This window comes from Moschus berezovskii, chromosome 9 (assembly GCF_049115385.1).
Source record: "Moschus berezovskii isolate FMDL1 chromosome 9, NW_MosBer_1.0, whole genome shotgun sequence".
Lineage (NCBI taxonomy): Eukaryota > Metazoa > Chordata > Mammalia > Artiodactyla > Moschidae > Moschus > Moschus berezovskii.
Window position 1 is genome coordinate 59,736,435 of NC_142468.1, and position 22,694 is coordinate 59,759,128.

General features: G+C 39.1%; 1 protein-coding gene across 17 annotated transcripts in view; it reads right to left on the minus strand.

The window, feature by feature from the left end:
* Window positions 1-22,694, minus strand: part of GNG2 (G protein subunit gamma 2) — a 131,123-nt gene that overhangs the window by 96,740 nt on the left and 11,689 nt on the right. For 11 of the 17 annotated variants that reach the window (XR_016038221.1, XR_016038222.1, XR_016038223.1 and 8 more), the window contains exon 2: window positions 12,712-12,752. The exons of 1 other annotated variant lie outside the window; for it this stretch is intronic. Coding sequence is in view for 1 of the 16 variants with exons in the window: in XM_088839698.1 (XP_088695824.1) it covers window positions 12,712-12,752 (41 nt within the window). In the remaining 15 variants the exon portion in view is untranslated. Of the gene's footprint in view, window positions 1-12,711; window positions 12,753-20,816; window positions 20,933-22,694 lie in introns of those variants that run through there. 5 more of the 17 variants (XR_016038224.1, XR_016038225.1, XR_016038226.1 and 2 more) reach the window with 2 other exon arrangements.

Here is a 22,694-nt window from a genome sequence, read left to right on the forward strand (position 1 = left end):
TCTATTTCCAGATATTACAATGTCGGTCCTGATTCACAGCAGTGGAGCAGCTAAAAGCCTTCTATATAAGGTGGTGTTTTACCAGGTGAAGGAAAACAATTAGAAAGGGAGGAAGTCTGTCCTTATTCCCATCCTCCACAGCTGCTGGAAACCAAAGCTGTTCCTCTAATTGAATCACTGCTAATTCTATGCTACTGGCTTCTTTCCTTTCCCAAGGATTATTTTGAATATTTGGACGTCTACTTTGTCACTCTGTTCTGTCTATTGCTGTTAGGAGTTTGGTAAATAATCTGATTTAGCTAAGATGTTTTACCGACAGGATATCCTGTATCTGGTTAACTATGGCTAGAGGAAAGAGTGGTTAGACAATCTGAAAGCATGTTATTTTTAAAAGGAAAGGAAAAGACAAGTCAAAGTGGCTCCAGGCCCTTCACCATCTCAAGCAAACTAAAACAACATGATACTGAACTACCTCCCCAAACATGACCTATTTACAGATGCGACATTTTTACTTCCTCATGCTAGAAAGTTCCACTTCATGCTCGAGACCTGGAAATGCAGGTGCAGCATGATCAATGAGGTAAGCAGCTCTGTTTTCTCTTTAGCAAGTGAAAAATGGGAAATTAAATTAATTGCTGTGCCTGAATACATTTCCTTCAGCAAAGTTGCACAGATTGCTTTTTTTTTTTAAATCTGCTTTATTGAAATCCAATGAACATAAAAATTTACCCTTTTAAAGCATACAAAAATTCAGTGATTTTAGAAAATTAAAAAATTGTGCATCCATCACTACCATCAAATTCCAGAACATTTTCTTCACCCAAAAAAGAAAGTCCATAGTTTTTAAACAGTCAATCCCCATTTTTCCCTCCCCCACCCCAGGTCCTGCAACCATGAATCTACTTTCTGTATCTACAGGATTTTCCTGTTCTGGACATTTCGATAAATGGAACCATAGATTTCATAGCCTGTTGTGCCTGCTTTCTTTCACTTAGCATAATGATTTCAAGGTTCATCCATAATGTAGTATAAATCAGTACTTCCTTTTTATGGCAAATAATATTCCATTGTATAGATATACCATAATTTCATCCATTTATCAGTTGATGGGCATTTGGGTTGCTAATTTATGATAAAGAACAAAAGAAAGTATAGAAAGCAGAAGGAACTAGCCTTCAGCTCAGAACTAAACCTAAGCCTGGGATTAACAGACAACTACTGTGATACCTGCTTTTACACTCCATTCCTATAAATCATGTTACTCCTAGATTATGTTAGTAGAAATGTCAGCAGTCTTAACATGGGATATAAAATTTTTTCTTATACTATTATTGAGGGAGGAAGAAGGGAAATAGAATTAAAATATAATTGAGTAAACTCCTTTGATAGGTGAGCAGATAAATTGTGGCATACCAGTATTCTAGAATAATACTCAGTAATAAAAGGAATAAAATATTGATACATACAGCATGGATGCATGCATCTCCATGTAATTATGCTGAGCAAAAGAGGCCAGGCAAAAGTAAATATAATATATAGCTGCATTTACATAAAACTCTGAAAAATGCAAACTCTTCTAGAGTGACAGAAAGCAGATCATTAGTTGCCTGAAGATGGGGAAGGGAAAGGAGAGATTGTTACTGAGCATGAAGAAACTTTTACATGGATTTGTTCACTGTTTTGATGGTGGCTATGCTTTCATGGATGTATGCAGCCAATATTCTTCAAGTTTAAATATGTATCATTTATCATATGTCCATTATATTTCATGTCAATTATATTTCAACAGAGCTGTTAAGAAACACTATTTTTTAAAAACAGAGTATACCATTCCCACCCCCTCAAAAAAAGTAGGCTTCCCCAGTGGCTCAGTGGTAAAGAATCTGCCTGCAGTGCAGAAGACACAGAAGAAAGGAGTTTGATCCCTAGGTTGGGAAGATCCCCTGGAGGATGGCATGGCAACCCACTCCAGTATTCTTACCTGGAGAATCCCATGCACTGAGGAGACTGGCAGGTTATAATCCAAAAGTTCAGAAAAAATTGGATGCAACTGAAGCAACTAAGCACGAACCAAAAAAAGTGAGCATGTGGAAAACACTACCTTTAGTTTGCAGATATGGTTTCAATTAATTCTGTAACAAGTTAAATTACTCTCATTTTACACACAAGGAAATTTGAGAATGTGAAAGCACAGAAGTTTTCCAAGATGGTCACAGTCAGTACCAGGCTGAGATCTCAAAATCCATGCCCTTTTCATTATACACACTGCCTTTCACTGTTTTTGTTATAGACCCAACTCTGTTCTGGGATCCTTGGTCCAAGCATTTCCCAAGTCAGGGAGTTTCTGGTTCACAGAACTGTACGCTTTAGGGTGGTACTCCAAATTTGTTTTCTTTTGCCCATCATTTTATGCTGCCACAAATACCTTTCCAATTATGGAAATTTATCCGATTCAATTGATTTACTCATTCTCAGTGGATCAGAGTGGTTAATCTGGATTAGATCAAGGCAAGTAATCCTGGTCCCTAGGTCAAAGGAGTGAAAATAATTCATCTGAGATTAAAAGCAAGCTGGACAAAAACGAAAACTGCCTTCTCAACCCACCAGAGGTGGATGCTGTACTTCTCTGGGACAGAAGTCACTCCTTTGATTATGAGAGGCCCAAGAACGTGGACTATTCAGAGTTGCTCTGAGGCATCTACTTACTTTTCACCACCCCTTCCTCTAAACTTGAACTTTGAGTTGAGGCTGCCATCCCATATCTGAGCAGGACAAGCATGAGGGTGGTTTCATCACCTCTTTACCGCCTCCTGATCATGTTTTTACCACACAAACAACAGAAGTCTCCCCAAATGCAACCAATCGCATCTGGGTCCATTTGAACATGGACTAGGAAACTGATTAAATACAATTAATGAAAAAGTGAAAGCTGGCTAAAACAATTTTTTGATAAGACAACTTAGATTTGGAGGAGAAGAGGGTGTTATTTCTTTCATGCAAGACCGTCACAATGACGATTAACTGTGGCAAATATCTTCTACTTGCCTCTCCAAACCCCTTCTCCATTCCGTTCTACCTGGCTCTACACCCTCAGAGACTAAACTGTGGACTCGTCAGCTGGCTTCCTTGTTCATTGTCTTCCAGTTGAGTTTGGTCAATAGTGAGCACAAGTAGATAAGAGGAGAGAGGAGAATTATTTCAGGGTATTCGCTTCCCAGCACCCCTGCTGGCAGGAGTATTATAATTGGGCCACACCCCTTTCCTGGAGGCCACAGTTCCACGCAGGAGGTCTAGGAGGGTAAAGGAGGCCTGAGAAGGTACATCCTCCCTTGTGGTTTCCCTAAACTCTGTTCATGTCCTTATAAATATTCTCTTTATTAAGCTCTCCTAAAATTAATTGACTTAAGGATGTCAATTGCTTTCAGTGCAACTGACAGTTTCTGAGGGTTAAGACTATGCTTATTCAGAAAAAGAACTTATTCCAAGTTCTCAATTTATATGAAAACACTGACATTCATGGGGTTGAAATCAAGCCCAGACAAAAATAAATGACAGCAAGGTGAGATGTGGAGTAGGGTGGTCTGCCGCTGCTAAGTCACTTCAGTCGTGTCCGACTCTGTGTGACCCCATAGACGGCAGCCCACCAGGCTCCCCCATCCCTGGGATTCTCCAGGCAAGAACACTGGAGTGGGTTGCCATTTCCTTCTCCAATGTGTGAAAGTGAAAAGTGAAAGTGAAGTCGCTCAGTCATGTCTGACTTGGAGCGACCCCATGGACTGCAGCCTACCAGGCTCCTCTGTCCATGGGATTTTCTAGGCAAGAGTACTGGAGTGGCTTGCCATTGCCTTCTCCGGTAGGGTGGTCAAACAGCACCAATTCGCCCTTCCTGCATTGGCAATTCTGTAAGGCGAAAGTATAGATTTGTAAGAACAGTGAAGGTGGTGGATGTATTTCTTGGATTTTTAGAATATGAGAGATGTTTGACATCCAGTTTGCTATGTCATGCTTCTTTACACTTACTGATCATACTTCTATGGTGCCTTCGACCTTTCGGCATATGACATTCCACTGAGGTTGAGACTTTAAACCACTCTTCCTGTTTTAATGGTCAAATATTAAGAAAGATACATTTGTTACAGTAAAAACTGCCTAAACAGCAAATCGAGGAAAGAGAACAGATTTCAGAAGTGCCATCTGCTTTCTCTCATTGAGAGATAGTATCATATACAGTGAACAAAGCTGTAGAGGTGAAGTGATGCTTCCTGTGACATGCATAAGATATAATCTCAAGTAGACTCTGATTAGAGTTTATGTATCAAAGATAAAAGTCTATTAAGGTAAAAGATGGATTTTGATCCTATCTAAGCCCCAAACTAACCTCCCATCCCAAGAACTGCTTCAACTATGTCATAACTAAACAGAATAACTACTTTAAAGTTGATTTTCTTTGATGATGCCAAAATATCATTTAAAATCTGTAAAGCTCTTTTAAGTGAAAAGGATAAAATGTTGAAATATTAATACAATGCTTTGTTCATTTTTGTTTGGTTTGTGTTAGTGTGTATTTACCATAGATTAGGACAGGAGATAGAAAAGAACTCACTGGATTAACCTGAGCCAATGAGGAAAGACCTTAGAACTTAAAGAGTATTTGAAAAGGGATACCACAAGAAAATCTGGGAATTCTGGCAGCTTTCATTTACTTCTACATAACACCAGATGGTTCTTAGAAAGCTCTCAACTCTTATTTTTTAAATGAGTGGTAGCTTCATTCTTTCAACTTTTCCCTAGCTCAATACAACATATCAATGAATAATACTATCTTGCATTTGTACAGCATTTAAAATTTACAAAAAACTTTCCTATTTGTTATCTCAACTCACTTTTATAGTATTTCAGAGAAAATATTAAAACCCCCATTTTACAGATGAGGAAACTAAGGCCCCCAAATAACAGGATTCCTTCAGTAGCAACTTGAATTAGGTTAGGTAAAAAAATGGGAATATATTGGCTCACTTCAACTGGATGGATGGACTCCAATTCTTACTGGGCTCTCTTTCCTTCCCTTTATCTCTCTTTCTCTCTTTTGCTTCCCCTCTGTGCATCAGACTATACTCTCTCAGGAGAATGAAACATGGCCTTAGTGATTCTTACTACCTTGAGACAGGAAAGGATGGGACCTCTCCTCCCTCAACTTGAGCTGAAAAATTTTAGAGAAAGACTCTATTGACCCTTGCTGGGTTGCAGGCCCACCCTTTGAACCAACTCCTCTGGCCAGTACTCCCCCAAACAAACAAAACAGGAACAGACACAGCCAGTTAGGGAACTGTGAGCAGGGCGTATGGACTGCATCTTGCCCAAGGAGCAGAATCAGAGCGACTTCACAGTTGGATCTTCAGACTGTAAGCCTAACATCCTCGCCTTCACTTCTGGCCTCTCACTACAGGGAAACTACGGAGTTCCTCTCTTCCTCACGGTTGCCAGTGCAGTCTGGTTCAAGACTTGGAAAAGACCTCAGATTCTCGTCCTGTTCCTGTCACTGATCATCTGTGTTCATGGGCAAGTTACCTAACCTCTGGAAACCACAGCTTCCTTCTTTGTAAAGCAAAGTAAACAATTTCTGCATCACAGGGTCATCAAAAGGAAAAAGGGTGACAACATACTCCAGATGACTTCGAAAATGATAAGGAACTACCTTAAGGTTTATTACTTGCATTCTGTATGTAAATCTTACAGAAGCTAAACTTACACAGTAACAGTCTTCAGTCATCATTCTCCCTACCACCAGCCCTCTGTTAGCATCACGTTGGTTCTGACATTTTTACTCTTTAAGAAGCATCAAATGGTGTCTTGAAAAGATTTAGTCCCGAAGGAAAGTTTACAAACAGATGCTTTAATGGCACTCATCGTACCTTCTCAGTACAGATTAACCAAGAGATGGAAAATTTTTGGAAGACACACAAGACCACTATTAAGAGTGGTTATCTCCGAGGAGTGGGCTATAAGTTGGTGTTTGGAAAGAACTTCTCTTTTTTTACTTATTCCTGTGTTTACTACTCAAATTTTTAAAAATCTTACATACATATTCCTTTCATAATAAAAAAACATTGAAAAACTACAAGGTTAGTTACTACAGAAAATGAACATAGTATATATCTAATATATAATCTGACACTTAAGAAGCTTTCAATATTTCCTGCTTGTTGATCAAACTAAGTATTTCTAGTTACCACCTATCCAGCAAAATCAAGTCCACTTCACTACCTTAAAAGCCAGCTCTAATCTCTATGAGAGTACATTTTCCATTCATCATATTGTGAGGAATGCTCATAACCACCTGCTGAGGATATGGTTTTAAATTCTTACACCTTTACATACCAAAACTAAAAACTACCTTCTTAATGTCCAATTATAAAACAGTATATTCGGCTACCTCGCTACTCTGTTACTGCTGTTTATTAACATCAGAGGATGCTAGGCTTCTAGGAACCATTCTATCTTACAGCGGAGAATTTGTATGATATTTCTAAGGAATTAAAGGTTACATGGCAGCATATGCCAAAACTAAAAGACAGATTTAAACAGCATTTTAAAAAAATGATGCAACAGCTACAAAGCTTGGATGCTGTGCACCAGCTAAGTGCTATACTGGTTGCCTAGTTACATCTCTGCAAAAGGTCAAAAAAGTTGTCTCTAAATCTAGAAAGAATTAAAAACCTTAAAGTTTTACCATTTTACCCCTATGTAGACATCCCTTAAAATAAATGCCTGTAGCACTTTGATCAGCTGGCAGCACTTGGGAATATCTAAGGAGATGCTTTAATAAAAGACATTTCTATATATGAAATTTGTTACCATGCTCACATTTCATTAAAGTTGCAACATCTGGACTCTTTCTGTTTTGTCATACCCAATTGCAGACCACTACTACAGGGTATTAAAAAATTTTCCAACTTAGTTGATATAACTTCTATCCCACGAGAAGTGGAAAAAGTCCAGTGTTTTAAATTGTTAAACTTCAAAAAAATTTTTATTGCAATCAGTTTTGTAAATTATAGGCCATTTATAATTAAGCAACAAAAATATGTATCTTAATAATAAACAATTAGTGTCTTAACTCTCTGAATTTCCTGACTGGCTTTGCTGGTAGACACTTTTAAGTCCAAATATCTTCTCCCAATAATGGCACAGGACAGGACAACAATTTTGGTTTATAAATCTAAAAACACGAGTATATTAAAATGGATGAGATTTCCTCCAGAATTTGAATAGGGAGAAACAGTTTGTTTGTTTTTTTCCTTCCTCTTGAAGTTCAATATTTTTATTTTGCGGTAAAAATTCACAAAACATGAAATTAATCATGGACCACTTTAAAGTGTACAATTCAATGGCATTTAGTACATTTAAGATGTTGCGTATCCATCATCTCTATTTAGTTCCAAAACATTCCTATTACTCCAAAGAAACCCTGCATGCAGAGTAGTTTGGGTCATTTGGATCTCCTATTTACACTGACTCTGTAATTTCTCTTTGGAAAGGAATAAAAGAAGCTGAGTTTAATCAACAGCATAAGGATTTCATCTCCCTTCATTTCTTCTAGAGTTTGTTTGATTCACGAAACATCCCAGCTGAGATTCAAAACTGAAAAGAGGTTAGTCTTAACAAAATGAAACCAGGATTGAGAGTCCTAGGAGGAAGGAACCCCAAAAAGGGATTGACAAGAATATCAGAGTTAACTCACAATCTATTCAAGCCCTATTCTCATCAGAAACCCAGATCTTACTTCTATGACAGACAGTGCTCAATCTTTTTTTTGGAAGATAAAGAAAAATAAAGAAAGAATTCCTTGTACCTACCAGCTAGAACCATTGAGAAGATAGGAAACAAACACATTAAAAAAAAAAAAAATTACCAGCTCCTAAAAGTCAAATTCTATTCTGGGGAAGGTAATGAATTGCTCTTTTAAGTACACTTACAACCTCTTTGAACCAGTGGCTTAGAGAATAAAAATCTCCAAATAAATGTCAGAGAAATATAATCAATGAGGCTTTAGGGTCTTTCAGTTCAGTTGCTCAGTTGTGTCCGACTCTTTGCGATCCCATGAATAGTATTCCTGATTTCTCAGTCTGACTTTGCTGTGGGTGAGGACAGGGCAGGGCATCATGGAGAAGGGAGGAAAGGCTGAATAAGAGTCTTCAAAAAGATGCATCCACTTACATCATAGATATCATGCAAGGGTACACAGGTAACACTGGAAAAATGAAAGAGTGGGCTATGAAATCTAACGCTTCATAAATGTTGTTGGTTCTTCTAAGATGGCTTGGGGCAAACATATGTATGTGGATACAGATTTTTCAAGAGTTAGGTTTCACCCTTATCCTCAACCCAAACCCTGGAAGTTACTGTCATTATTTTGTTCAATCAAAATTTCTACTTTCACAATTCATCAGCATGACAATAACTTTCTACTAGAGCTGTTTTTAAACATCTTTGGGCTCAACTGTCCCAAATTTCTCAGAACTCTAGTAGTTTTAGCACTAAAGATCCCAACTCCCCAGTAATCCCTCAGTCTTGGGCAAAATCAGGATGGTTTGTTATTCTACAGCTAGCCCTAAGTTTGACCTTCAGATCTGTATTGCTGACCTGTCTAGAAGTGGATAGAGAGGGGACTCGTTACAAAATTAGCTACAACATTTAAAATCTCCATCAAAAATTTCTGGCTATACCCTACTGCAGAGATGGTTTTAAAAAATAACCCAGTGATCCATTTCATTCACTAGGCAAGCAATGGTTTTATGCTTTGTTGGGATGACCTACTTAATGTATGGAAATTAAACCACACTTAGAAATTAGCTAGAATAAATACCACTACAGTAAAGTTCTAGAATATTGTTGTTTTCCCTCCAATTTCCACAGGTTAGAGCGTAATAAATATAGCATAATGTGACAGGCAGATGTAACAGCATAAAATAAAAATCTCACATTTCTTTGGTGCTATTCAAAGACCCTGGAACTTGCACACTGCAGGCAAACTCTCCAGAGCTGGAGAAATGCCAAAAGCAGCACAGTCCACAGGCCACACCCACAGCACCAGAAAGTCTGGCCAAGGGAGGAGCCACTGGACTTCAACCTGTCCACTTGATCCAATGCCAGATACTCCAAGAAAACTAAAAGCCCTTAGTGCCCGTATCCACAAAACAGGATTTGCAGAGTCAAGACAAGAACTCACTTAATCAACTTGGGAACCCTAAACCTTCTTAACCCTATACAATGAAATGTAAGATAATTCGATCTCTGTTACCCGAAGCGTTTCTACCTTTCTGAACAATTCATCTTTTTTACTCTGTAGTAGTCAGAATAATGGGCTTCCCCCAGTAGCTCAAGAGTAAAAAGTCTGCCTGCAATGCAGGAGACACAGGAGATGCGGGTTTGATCCCTGGATTGGGAAGATTCCCTGGAGGAAAGCATGGCAATCTATTCCAGTATTCTTGCCTGGAGAATCCCATGAACAGAGGAGCCCGGTGGGCTACAGTCCATGGGGTAACAAAGAGTCAGACACAACTGAGCATGCATGCAGGCAGAATAATAGCCCTCAAATAGGTCCATGCCCTAATTCCTGGAACTTGTGAATATACAACCTTACATGGACAGAGGGACTTTGAAGATACGATTAATTTAAGGACCATGGGATGGGGAGAGTATCTTGAATTACCTAGATATGCCAAATCTTATTACATGGGTCCTTAAAGTCAAAGAACACTTCCTGGCTCAGTTCAGAGGAACGACTATGGATGAAAGACACACGGAGATGCAAGGCTGTTGGCTTTGAAAATGGAGGAAGGGGGACTCGAGAATTCTCTCTAGAATTCTTTCTCTCCTTTCCTCCGGAAAGGAACACAGTTCTTTAAACCAGTGAGATCTCTATAGAACCTAACCTGCAGAACCGTAAGATATTTGTACTATTTTAATCTACAAAGTTTGTGATAACTTGTTATAGCAGCAAACAAGAAATGAATAAATCTTCATCACTGCTGTTCAATTTGCACAACACTTTAGCAGTATTTTGCTTTAAATCTCAATATTTGACCATTTCTTACCTACTGCTTAATTTGCATCTCTGTACAGACATAAAGTCCCTTGTACTGCAAGGAGATCCAACCAGTCCATTCTAAAGGAGATCAATCCTGGGTGTTCATTGGAAGGACTGATGCTAAAGCTGAAACTGCAATACTTTGGCCACCTCATGCGACGAGTTGACTCACTGGAAAAGACTCTGATGCTAGGAAAGGTTGGGGGCGGGAGGAGAAGGGGACGACAGAGAATGAGATGGCTGGATGGCATCACCGACTCGATGGACATGAGTTTGAGTGAGCTCCGGGAGTTGGTGATGGACAGGGAGGCCTGGCGTGCTGTGATTCATGGGGTCGTGGAGAGTCGGACATGACTGAGTGACTGAACTGAACTGAACTGAACAGACATAAAAATTAGACTTGGTACTAGAACAAATATGCTCAAAATCCCTCCAACAGTGCAAAACAATATTTTTTTTATGTCTGTTTAGTTTCTTTCTTTAGTTTGTTAGCAGAGATCACTTATATAAGGAGTTTCTTTGCATAACTGAAACCAGTAACTTTGTATGAAGCAAAAGTGCTTGTACAGAAGAGTGAAAATGACAAATAACTTCTTTAAAGGTGTGTAAAGACACAGCAGTCCTCAATGTATCCTTAGGGCACTCCGGATACCAGATTGCTGGAAGATGTCACTAGCCTTTTGTGAGCCAAGGGCAGGATACCAAGGAATACAATGAAGAATTACCCCATTCAACACGACAGCAACTCCCATTGAGAAATCCCCTTGAATTAATTTGAAACATTTAAGTACATTCATTAGTATAAAAGAAATCAACACCAAATCAGATAGAGAACATGAAGTACTTGTTTTAAAAGTCTTCATTATTAATAGTATTTGGTAGAAAGTAGGGATGGCTCAGCCCTCACCTGAAAGATATTAAATACTTCAAACAAAATCTCATTATGGGGTAGCAAAAGTTATGCATGGTCTTAAAAGCACAAAACACACGTAGACTTTCCTTCTAATAATCTCTAGATCAGAAATTCTCAATCCTGACTATACATTATAATCACCCGGGAGCTTCTTAAAAACTACAGATATTCAGATCCCTACCTGAGGGATTCTGATTCAACTGTTCAGTACTTTCAAACACATCCCTGAAGATTCTGATGTGTACCCAAGACTGAGAAGCACTGTTCTGTACCATCCACGAGCAGTCTGCTGGACACACCCTTCTGAATGTGGCCACTCCACAGATTTGAATCTGTTCCTCTCTTCCTATATCTGTGGGCCAGTTATCATCGCCACTGAATCTCCCAAAAGAGAAACTTGGCAGTTTTTCTAGATGTCCTCCGTTCCTTCAACTCTAATCAGAAATTCCATCAGTTCTTACGTATCCAGCCCATCATTCCCCCCAAGATATATACTGGTCTCCCTTGCATGAGGTTTCTCTCTACTTCTTCTCCTAAGAAGGTTCTGACACTAGTAAATACTAAATATTGGCTGAATGAGTAAATGGATGAATGGCTGCCTTCAGTAAACTAAGGTTAAAAGCAGGTTTTATTTTTTATTTGCATTTTGCTGCGGCCACTAATAGTTATGTAAATAAACAATCAAAAATCCAACAGCCATATTTAAGCCATTGCCATATGATCCAATGGGGAAAGAAGAGAAGTAGGTAGAGGTACAAAGAAACAATACTGGTTATGAGTCAGTAACTACGAAAGCTGAGTGACAGAGATATGGAGGTTCATTACGCTACCCTCTCTATTTGGGTATATGCTTGAAGTTTATCATAAGGAAGTTAATTTTAAAATAGGGGGTAAAGTCCACATCAGGACGAAAGGTAGAACTATGTCTTGTTTGGAGAGGGTGAATACATTATCACCTGCCTTAGCAATATGGTGACCTTAAGGCTTCCCTTGTGGCTCAGCTGGTAAAGAATCTGCCTGCAAACTGGGAGACTTGGGTTCAATCCCTGGGTTGGGAAGATCCCCTGGAGAAAGGAAAGGTTACCCACTCCAGTATTCTGGCCTGGAGAATTCCATGGATGTATCCATGGGGTCGCAAAGAGACAGACACAACCGAGCAACTTTTTTTCATCAGTTTCAAAAGCCAAGTCAGTTTCTTCAAGAAGAAACCCCACCAGTATTAAACAGACCTTTTATTGTTACTATTGTTGCTGCTGGAAAAGCCCTTATAACATCAAAACCAGTTAAGAACAGGGTTTTCCCTACCCTTCTCCAGTCTAATTTACTCTGACATCTGTCTTTCATTATCCTCAATGGGTATCACCAGTTAATCATGTTTGGTGCCATAGGGATACATTTTGTTAAGGCAGTCATCTCAAAGGGTCTCCAAATTCAGGTGTTTAGAAAAAAGAGGGGGGGCAAAACGGGGAGGAGCGCAGGGGGAGTTCTGGTGAGAAATCTGATCTTTAACAACCATTAAGGAGAGTCTTTTCTTTCCCCTTTAAATCTCCTTCAGTAATCAACATTGCTAAAGACTATAAATGTTTCTTCTTGATCAACATTTCATGTTAAATGCTTTCTCCCATAGGCTTACTTAAGATTTTTTTTTTTTCTCTTAAAGTTCTGGTTAGATTTAAGATCCTAGAAGAAAATATTTCAGAAATCTTACCTCTTCAATTCCCAAAGCCTGAGGCTCACTGGCAGATCTGGCTGTTGAGAAAACAGATAGGAAGTGTTTTATTAAAAAAAGGAGAGACAACATGATACATAAAAGCCGAACAAGCAAATAAATGTTTCTGTAAATAGGGTTTGGTGGTGATGGCTAAATAGTTTGAAGGGCAAGGGGGTTCATAGGTTTACATTTCTGAGCCAAGAAACATTTTGTTAACTCTTTTTCTTTGAAGAAACAGATTTGTGAAAATATGAGCCCCTTTCTTTGTGAACATCCCTAGCCTACAAGAAAACACGAAAGTCAGCCTGGGGAACCTAGGGCAAGCAGAGTTCTTGGTGAGAGGCCATGCACAGGTGAGATGAAACAAACTTTCCTCCTGACCTAACTCGATTAGCTCCCAGCAGGACCAAAGTGCAAGTACACTCTTTTGTCAGGTATTAGAGACAGAGGTGGGGCTCCATTTGTGTGCATATAGGAAAATCCCGTGGACGGAGGAGCCTGGTAGGCTGCAGTCTGTGGGGTTGCTAAGAGTTAGATATGACTGAGTGACTTCACTTTCACTTTTCACTTTCATGCATTGGAGAAGGAAATGGCAACCCGCTCCAGTGTTCTTGCCTGGAGAATCCCAGGGACGGGGGAGCCTGGTGGGCTGCCATCTATGGGGTCGCACAGAGTTGGACACGACTGAAGCGACTTAGCAGCAGCAGCAGCCCTTTAAGAAGACAGACTGAATAAGTTTATGGCTAAAAAACATCTTTAGCATCCAAAGCAAAAGGCTATTTAGAAGTAGAAACACAGACTTCCCTAGTGGTCCAGTGATTAAGAACCTGCCTTCTAACACAGGGAAGGCCGGTATGATCCCTGGTCCAGGAAGATCCCACATGCTGCATAGCAACTAAGCCTGCAAGCCACAACTATTGAGTGCTCTAGAGACCCAGAACCACATGCTGAGCCCACACGCCTAGAGCCTGTGCTCCGCAACAAGAGAAGCCACCGCGGTGAGAAGCCCACTCAGGGCAACTAGAGAAAGCCCATGCACAGCAATGAAGACCCAGCACAGCCAAAATAATAAAAAATAAAAAGGTAGAAATACCTATACCCCAGCCACTAACGACCTTGGAAGATGTGCAGCAGAGTTGGCCTAATTTTGCCAAGTGCAAGTGTGGTTCATATCAGAGAAAGTTCCCATGTAGAGGAGCTTCTTTACTTCTGAAAAGATATTGAGCAGTCAGCTCAAAGGGAACTACCTAAGGCTCAAGGAATGTTCTATCATTCCTCTTTTGTTATGTCTCAGAATTAAGAGGTATTTGGCAGCTAAAGTATTATGACTGAGGGTGGAAATCACTTTCACGTTGGGTCTTAAGACCAAATGAACATCAATGTCTCTAGAGACTGCCCACTGTTTGAGACTGACGTGTGTTAAAATCTCAGCCCAAGTGCTCATATTCCCATATGACTATAAGGGACCATATGTTTTTAAATGAGCCAACGTTATTCAGTTCAGTCGCTCAGTCGTGTCCGACTCTCCGTGACCCCATGAATCACAGCACGCCAGGCCTCCCTGTCCATCACAAAATCCCAGAGTTCACTCAAACTCATGTCCATAGAGTCGGTGATGCCATCCAGCCATCTCATTCTCGGTCGTCCCCTTCTCCTCCCGCCCCCAACCTTTCCCAGCATCAGAGTCTTTTCCAGTGAGTCAACTCGTCGCATGAGGTGGCCAAAGTATTGGAGTTTTAGCTTTAGCATCAGTCCTTCCAATGAACACCCAGGATCGATCTCCCTTAGAATGGACTGGTTGGATCTCCTTGGCGGTACAAGGGACTCTCAAGAGTCTTCTCCAACACCACAGTTCAAAAGCATCAATTCTTCGGCGATCAGCTTTCTTCACAGTCCAACTCTCACATCCATACATGACCACGGGAAAAACCATAGCCTTGACTAGACGGACCTTGGTTGGCCAAGTAATGTCTCTACTTTTTAATATATTATCAAGGTTGGTCATAACTTTCTTTCCAAGGAGTAAGCATCTTTTAATTTCATGGCTGCAATCAGCATCTGCAGTGATTTTGGAGCCCAAAAAAATAAAGTCTGACACTGTTTCCGTTGTTTTTCCATCTATTTCCCATGAAGTGGTGGGACCAGATGCCATGATCTTTGTTTTCTGAATGGTGAGCTTCAAGCCAACCTTTTCACTCTCCTCTTTCACTTTCATCAAGAGGCTTTTGAATTCCTCTTCACTTTCTGCCATAAGGGTAGTGTCATCAGCATATCTGAGGTTAGTGATATTTCTCCCAGCAATCTTGATTCCAGTTTGTGCTTCTTCCAGCCCAGCATTCCTCATGATGTACTCTGCATATAAGTTAAATAAACAAGGTGACAATATGCAGCCTTGACGCACTCCTTTTCCTATTTGGAACCAGTCTGTTGTTCCATGTACAGTTCTGACTCTTGCTTCCTGACCTGCATACAGGTTTCTCAAGAGGCAGGTCAGGTGTTCTGGTATTCCCATTTCTTTCAGAATTTTCCACAGTTTATTGTGATCCACACAGTCAAAGGCTATGGCATAGTCAATGAAGCAGAAATAGATGCTCTTCATGATTAATGACATCAAAGGAAACAAAAACAAGCCAAGGGCAAAAAACAACCTATTTCCAGAGAATAAACCCTAGGGACAACAATGATTAGTGGGACTTACAAAATTAGCCTTGAAGGGAGCTCTTACTGTAGCACTCTCATAAGCTATTGTGAAGTGAAAGTCACTCAATCGAGTCTCTCTTTGTGACCCCAAGGAATTCTCTAGGCCAGAATACTGGAGTGGGTAGCCTTTCCCCCATCCAGGGGATCTTCCTGCATTGCAGGCAGATTCTTTACCAGTTGAGCCACAAGGGAAGCCCGCACACTATTGGGGGAGCATAAACTTGCACAATCTCTCTGGAAAGTAGTTGGGCACTATATCAAGATCTCAAATATGTTCTCAGCCATTGTCTAAGTGAGGTCACTCCTTGATGTGATCCCCCAAATGCTAAATATACACAAATAATTATTACCAAGGTGTTAGAAATAGCCTAAATATTAATAATACAAGCTATTAAGTAAAACAAAAAAAACTACACACAATGGAACTTGGAAAGGATAAATACAAAAGATTTAAATGCTGAGGAAAATACACATGAAATAAACTTATGTGAAAAGAATACAAAATTATATATATAGTATGAACTCAGCTAATTTTCTAATATTTATATTATATATACATTTTCTAATATTTTCTTTAACATTTTTCATATGTAATATTCTCCTAGTACAACATATATAATATTACCTAGTAAATATTATACGTAACATCTTTCTGATACATATTTTTCTAGAAAAAGTTTGGAAGGATCACATCAAAATGTTAACAGTGTATTGTCCTTTATGCCCAGAAAATGTAAGTACTAGAAATTACTAGATATGACTCAATATCTGCTTTCCTCCATTCTAAGGTAGACACATTTAAGTCAAGAATAAGTGCTTTTCCCACCTTCCCTTGTGGCTAGGTATGTATGTGGTCACGTGACAAAGTTCAAGGGGAAGGCTGCAAAAGTGATCCATGCAATTTCTGTGTCATGCCCTCCCCTTTCCAACTTCCTTCCTTCCTACTGGTTACAGTGAGGTTTTTATGGCAAGAAGCCCCTTTAGACCACAAAGCAAGGAAAACATGATAGGAATGATATAACAGTATGACAGAAGGAGCCTAGGTCCCTGGGCAATCTTGTCAAGGAGAGTTACCTTACCAGCCCTGGACCACACATTTCTGGACTGTTATGTGCAAGAAAAATAACTTCTAACTTTTGTCAGTCACTGTGAAATCAGGTCTCTGTCACATGCAGTTCAACCAACAACCTGATTAATGGAAAGGGTCAGTCTTAGGTTATTTTTTACACTTTAAGTATTTTTAGAATTTTCAATGAATTACTTTCATCATCAGAAAAAAAGTTTAAGCATTGTTTACTAATCTTAAAAAAAATTAAGATCGAATAGAATGAAGTTTGGATAACATGTGCCTTCTTCCCATATGTGAAAAGAGAAATGAAATCTACAGTTCTGATAAATAGTTATTATACCATATGCCAGGACAAAACCATACACAAACTCCCTGCATTTGTATCACCCTTTAATCACATCCCATGGCACTTCATTTCAAGCTTTTTAAAAAATAGTTTTAATAAAGAAAAGTTACAGACATAAAGTCTGCATAAGGAATACTCTAAATAACCTCTGTACTGTGTTTACTTGCTCAGTCGTGTCCAACTCTTTGAGACCCCATGGACTGTAGCCCACCAGGCTCCTTTGTCCAAGGGGAGTCTCCAGGCAAGAATACTGGAGTGGGGTGCCATGCCCTCCTCCAGGGGATCTTCCCAACTCAGGGATCGAACTCAGGTTAAAAAAAAACAAACCTCTAGGTCAATGTATTATACTTTCCCATTTAAGAGGATGCCAAAGCTTCTTAAATTTTAAAATATTCTTGAAAACCAGTACTGTATGTGTACCAGCTTATACGTTTAATTTACAGTGTTGTTTGTTCTCCATATAGAATCATAATGAATCATTCCTCAGTAATCCCACTTTGTTGACTGTCCATCAAAAAAACAAAAAAACCATGCATGTTAATTTTACTTTCCCCTGGAGAATAACAATTTTGGCAGAGTTCACATAACCTCCTTGGTCACCTTTGTGACCCAGAGGCCTGTATTATAAGATGACTGCACAAGACAAAAGAGTCATATTCCCTCCATAAAATAGAGGAAAGAGACCTGGTCTACTTGGGAACCAGATCTGAAACAATGGCCTCACTAAAACCCATCTCTAACTGTATCAGCATAATGCACTAAGGATCCTTTAAATCTGTAATAATATTATGCCAGTGGCATTTGGCACCTTTTAGAGGCTCATTAAAGCCCTGTACCTGCACATCAGACACTTCCCTGCTAGACCTTAGAGACGTACATGTAATTATATAGCAGGTAAGGGACCTTTTTCCCCCATCTTCCCAAGAGTATGCCAAAAGGTCCTTTTCTCCCCTGTGAATCACAACACCTAACACTAGTATGATTAACTTATATTCAGTAACAAAGGGAGGATGCCAGAGTTTCTTCACTTCCCTCTCAGGATGACTGAGCCAGCATGTTCTCGAGAAACCCTTACACTCTCTTTCACAATAGTCAAATTGAAGCTGATAGTCAAAGCTCTGAATTCTCAGTTTCTCTCCCCCCTCTTCCCTTTACAGGAACATAAGCAACCCAACTCCACAGGCCTGATAACCATGGTAACAACATGCGCTGTGAATATGAGTGTGTTTGTTTTTTAAAATGACTCACAGATTGTTCCCCTAGAAGCCCCAGACAAACAGGTTTCTGGCTGGTTTATAAAATCTATGTAAAGTTTCTCACAAATTTCTTACTCTTTGTAGCATAACTGGTGTGATGGAGAGAGAATCATGAAATCAATATGTCCTTTTCTTTAAGGATGAAAAAAAAATCTCTCTTGGTTCCTTAAACACTCCAAGATGAATCAATTTAAAATTCGGGCTAATAATGAAATTAATTTGAGTTTGTACACTAGAGATAATGAATCTGTTCCTAATTTAAATAATTAAGGTATTTCATAATGCAGTTTTAGAGACCCAAATGTAATAATCAGATGAAAAAATCAGTAGTAAAAAAAATCAAATAAAAGACCCTACATCTGCATGTACATGTAAAATGCTTTAAAAGAGTAAATGTCTTTTTTTATTAAAATGAATTTTCTTTTCCTTAACAGAGTCTAATCATAACAATATAACTTGATTCTAGGGTAAATGTAAGTCTTATTATGGAGACGTTTTTAAACCAAGGTCTAAAATAAAGGTTCATTTTTAAAAAGCGAATATGAGAGAGTCCAACATTTGGAAGAACTGTAGACTACTTCCATCCATTTATCAATACATGTTATTTAAGACCCTCTATGTACTGGATGGCATCACCGACTCTGTGGACATGAGTTTGAGTGTACTCCGGGAGTTGGTGATGGACAGGGAGGCCTGGCGTGCTGTAATTCATGGGGTCGCGGAGAGTCGGACACGACTGAGCGACTGAACTGAACTGAACTGAATGTACTTAGCACCATTGTTTATAACTGAACATTGCAATAGAGCTTAGGGAAGACTATTTTCCTACTGGAGACAAAGGCCACAGGCATGGTTTAGTCCCTTATCTTCTCTCAGAAGATCCTCTGTGTCACAAAGCACCATTCTGGATGAGCTTTAAGTAAGAGGAGCCATGACCCAGTGATCACATCGGGTCTAGAATTCACAGTCCTGACTTGGGCATCACAGGTGACTCTCTTTAAAGAAAAACAGATGTTGGTAATCTCGGTATACTGATTTTCCTCTGTTTGAAATGGAAATAAAGCCAGAGAGTTAAATAAATTTTATACAAATCTATTTAAATTAAAATGTGAAGTATCCTAAGGCTTACTTATGGTATAATTTACCACAAACAGACACACACACACAATAGTCATTAAAAACTGATTTCTCCAAAGTGCTACATATTTTATGTACTGTTACCAATAATCACCGACTTGATGGACATGAGTTTGAGTAAACTCTGGGAGTTGCTGATGGACAGGGAGGCCTGGAGTGCTGCAATTCATGGGGTTGCAAAGAGTCGGACACGACTGAGCGACTGAACTGAACTGAAACAGTGATATTTTTTTCTCTAGAGTTTGAAGGGATAACCGGAGTGTACTGGTTAGGATAGGCTAGGTTATACTGTCATAACTAACAACCCCCAAATCCTTTAAGAAAGAAAAAACTCATTTCTCCTCTCTATGTGTCCATTGTAGGTCAGTGGAGAGACCATTTCTGTTGTCTTTATTCTAAGAACCAGGCTTAAGGGCTCAGCCACTGTTTTAGTACTTCTACCACTGTCAATTGCCAAGGAATGTACTCACATCCTGGTTCTTTTAAGCTTTTTCCTAGAGGTGACAAACATCACTTCTGCTCACGTTTCACTGGCCAGTGCAAGACACATGGCTACATCGAACTAAAGTAGACAGAGATGTGTAAGTCTCTCATAAGCTGGGAAGGAAAACTGGAAATATTTATGACTACGCACATGCATTGGTGAACAAATAACGCAAGCTTGAGACTGTCACTTAAAGTCAAAACACTAACATCTGACTATGAAAGGGAAGAAGGCTTCCTTGAGTGATTCTTTAAGTTCTGAGCACCTGTGGGATCATAATCGTTTCTGCTAAAATCTGCTAAGAACCCCAAAGCTAGAATAAAAGATACTCGCCTCCATCTTTGTGGTAACAATAATAATTACACTAATAATAGCCACAATTCTGAATAGTTAATTACTATTTGTCAGGCACTATGTTAAATAAACGTTTTGCACACACTATATAATCTTCTCCTGACAATTTTGTAAAGTAGGTATTGTCATTATATCCCAATTTATAGATAAGGAAACAGAGGCACAATAGTATAAGGAACTTGTCCAAGCTATTCTGATTCCAAACCAATATTCTTTAACTACTATGATCTCCTGTGAATTAAGCCTTAGAATATTATTTTCTACACTATAGTATTTAGGGTTTATTTTAAAACATAATAAAAAATCTTTTTTCTTTTTTTTGCTTAGAAATTTTCACTTTTTTTACTCAAATTTTTGTTAGCTTAATTAAAAGAAAATCTTGGGACTGCTCGATATCAAGTTTCTACCCCCAAAGGAAAAAATAATAATAAAACTATTAGTGAAATTAATGCTTATATACAGTAATGGTCTGTAAACACAACCACAATTCATGAAGATTAAAAAAATCTCAAAGGATCAATTCAATTCTCCATCAAAGACTCTAAAATGACAGCTAATTTATTTTTCACGTTTAAATTTTTTCACAATTTTTCTCATATGGCTCTGGGCAGATCAGATAAATACCCTTCTTAAACACAGCTCTGTTGGAAAAGCCTATAAATTAACATTTACTTTTCTGTTTAAAAATGCAAATAGAAGAGTAGGAAGCACTCAATCATTTATTACAGAGAAGATATTCCCACCATTAACACTAACCTGTTACAATGATAATGCACAGAAATACACCTGGAGGCAAGCCGTCAAAACACTGTGATGACAGCCGCTCCACTGCAATTTCTCTTTTCACTACTGTTGTCTTACAAACCCAGCCTCTGAAATGAAATATCATATGGGAAGTGAAGAAACCATGAAGAAAATGCAATAATAATTGAACTGCATGTTGACTCTGGAGTTGGAAAGTGAAAACCTACTTTCAAAATAACTCATAATTAGAAATGTCAGAGATTATTCTTTCTTCCCTTACACATGCCATCATCAACAAAATGCATAGCTCTCTACAGAAAACACAGTTTTAAGTCTGAAAGACAACATACACAGAATCCTTGGCCTCTCTTGCTCATTTCTTGGTCCAGGGTGGATTTTCTTTAGATCAAATTAATTATAATGACCAGTCAGCAGCACTCAATTTAATTATATATATATATGTAATTACAATGCAGAAATGCAGGACTGGTTGTCTAAACTAAATGCCATTCTTAATGCTTACCAGGACCTGTTGTAATTTCTTATGGAATCATTTGTTTAAAGGTGATTTTTTTTGCTTAGTCTTACAGTAGCCATTTTGCATTTTCTTCCAGGACTCTTTCTCTAATCTACCTAGATCATCACTATCAACAAAAACAAGCTTTTCACTTGTGTATACGTGTGTGTGTTTGTTTTTCTGAAAAGAGAAAGCAGGGAAACACTGTTCAACTCAAAGTTGTGTGATCTTGATAATTTTGATCTTTTTGAGCCTTGATATCTTCATGTACAGGATGGAAATAATATAGCGGCAGACTCTGTTGACTGCCCACTCGATAATCATTCACCCTTCATCCTTGTTAACCGAGTCAGATCTTTTGTCTGGGGTCTGGTGACCATGCTCTTCAGAGAGGCAGGGCTGTGCCATGGCCTCACAAGAAAACAAATGAGCCAATTTCAGCAGTTCTGTTGGCCTTGCTACTAATAGGGAAGGCACGTGAGTTGTGATGGTGAATTCTGTGTGGGCAGCTTTTCTGTAACATTAAGAAAAGGTATATGGGCGCTTCACTGTGCCTCTAGTGAAGCTGAAATCAACCTATAATTCTGAAATTGTAGTGGGAGCCATCTCAGCACAGTGAAGAGAGCTGGCCTCAGAAGACAAACTAACCTGCTCAGGATGTCAGAATAGGAGGAGAGAAAGATTTAAGGTTGCTAGGAACACTGTCCAGCTAGGAATAACACTGGAGTCACCCTCCTTTCAGGAGGTCCTCAATAAATGTCCTATTTACACCGTTTTGGTAGGGTATTCTTTCACCAGTATACGAAAGTATCCTGATTGAAAACTATTGTTCTCATCTCATAGGATTACTTTAAAAGCTAATGGAGACATAGAAAACAAATTTATGGTTACCAAAGGGGAAAGGAGGTGGGGGAGGGATAAATTAGGAGTTTGGGACTAACAGACCTATGTTGCTGCTACTGCTAAGTCGCTTCAGTCATGTCCGACTCTGTGCGACCCCACAGACGGCAGCCCACCAGGCTCCCCTGTCCCTGGGATTCTCCAGGCAAGAACACTGGAGTGGGTTGCCATTGCCTTCTCCAATGTGTGAAAGTGAAAAGTCAAAGTGAAGTCGCTCAGTCTCGTCTGACTAGTAGCAACCCCATGGACTGCAGCCCACCAGGCTCCTCTGTTCATGGGATTTTTCTAGGCAAGAGTACTGGAGTGGCTTGCCATTGCCTTCTCCGAGACCTATGCTACTGTATATCAAATAAACAAGGTCCTACTGTATAGCACAGGGAACTATAATATCTTATAATAAACCATAATGAAAAAGAATATGAAATATATATGTATGTCTTAATCACTTTGCTATATACCAGAAACTAACACAA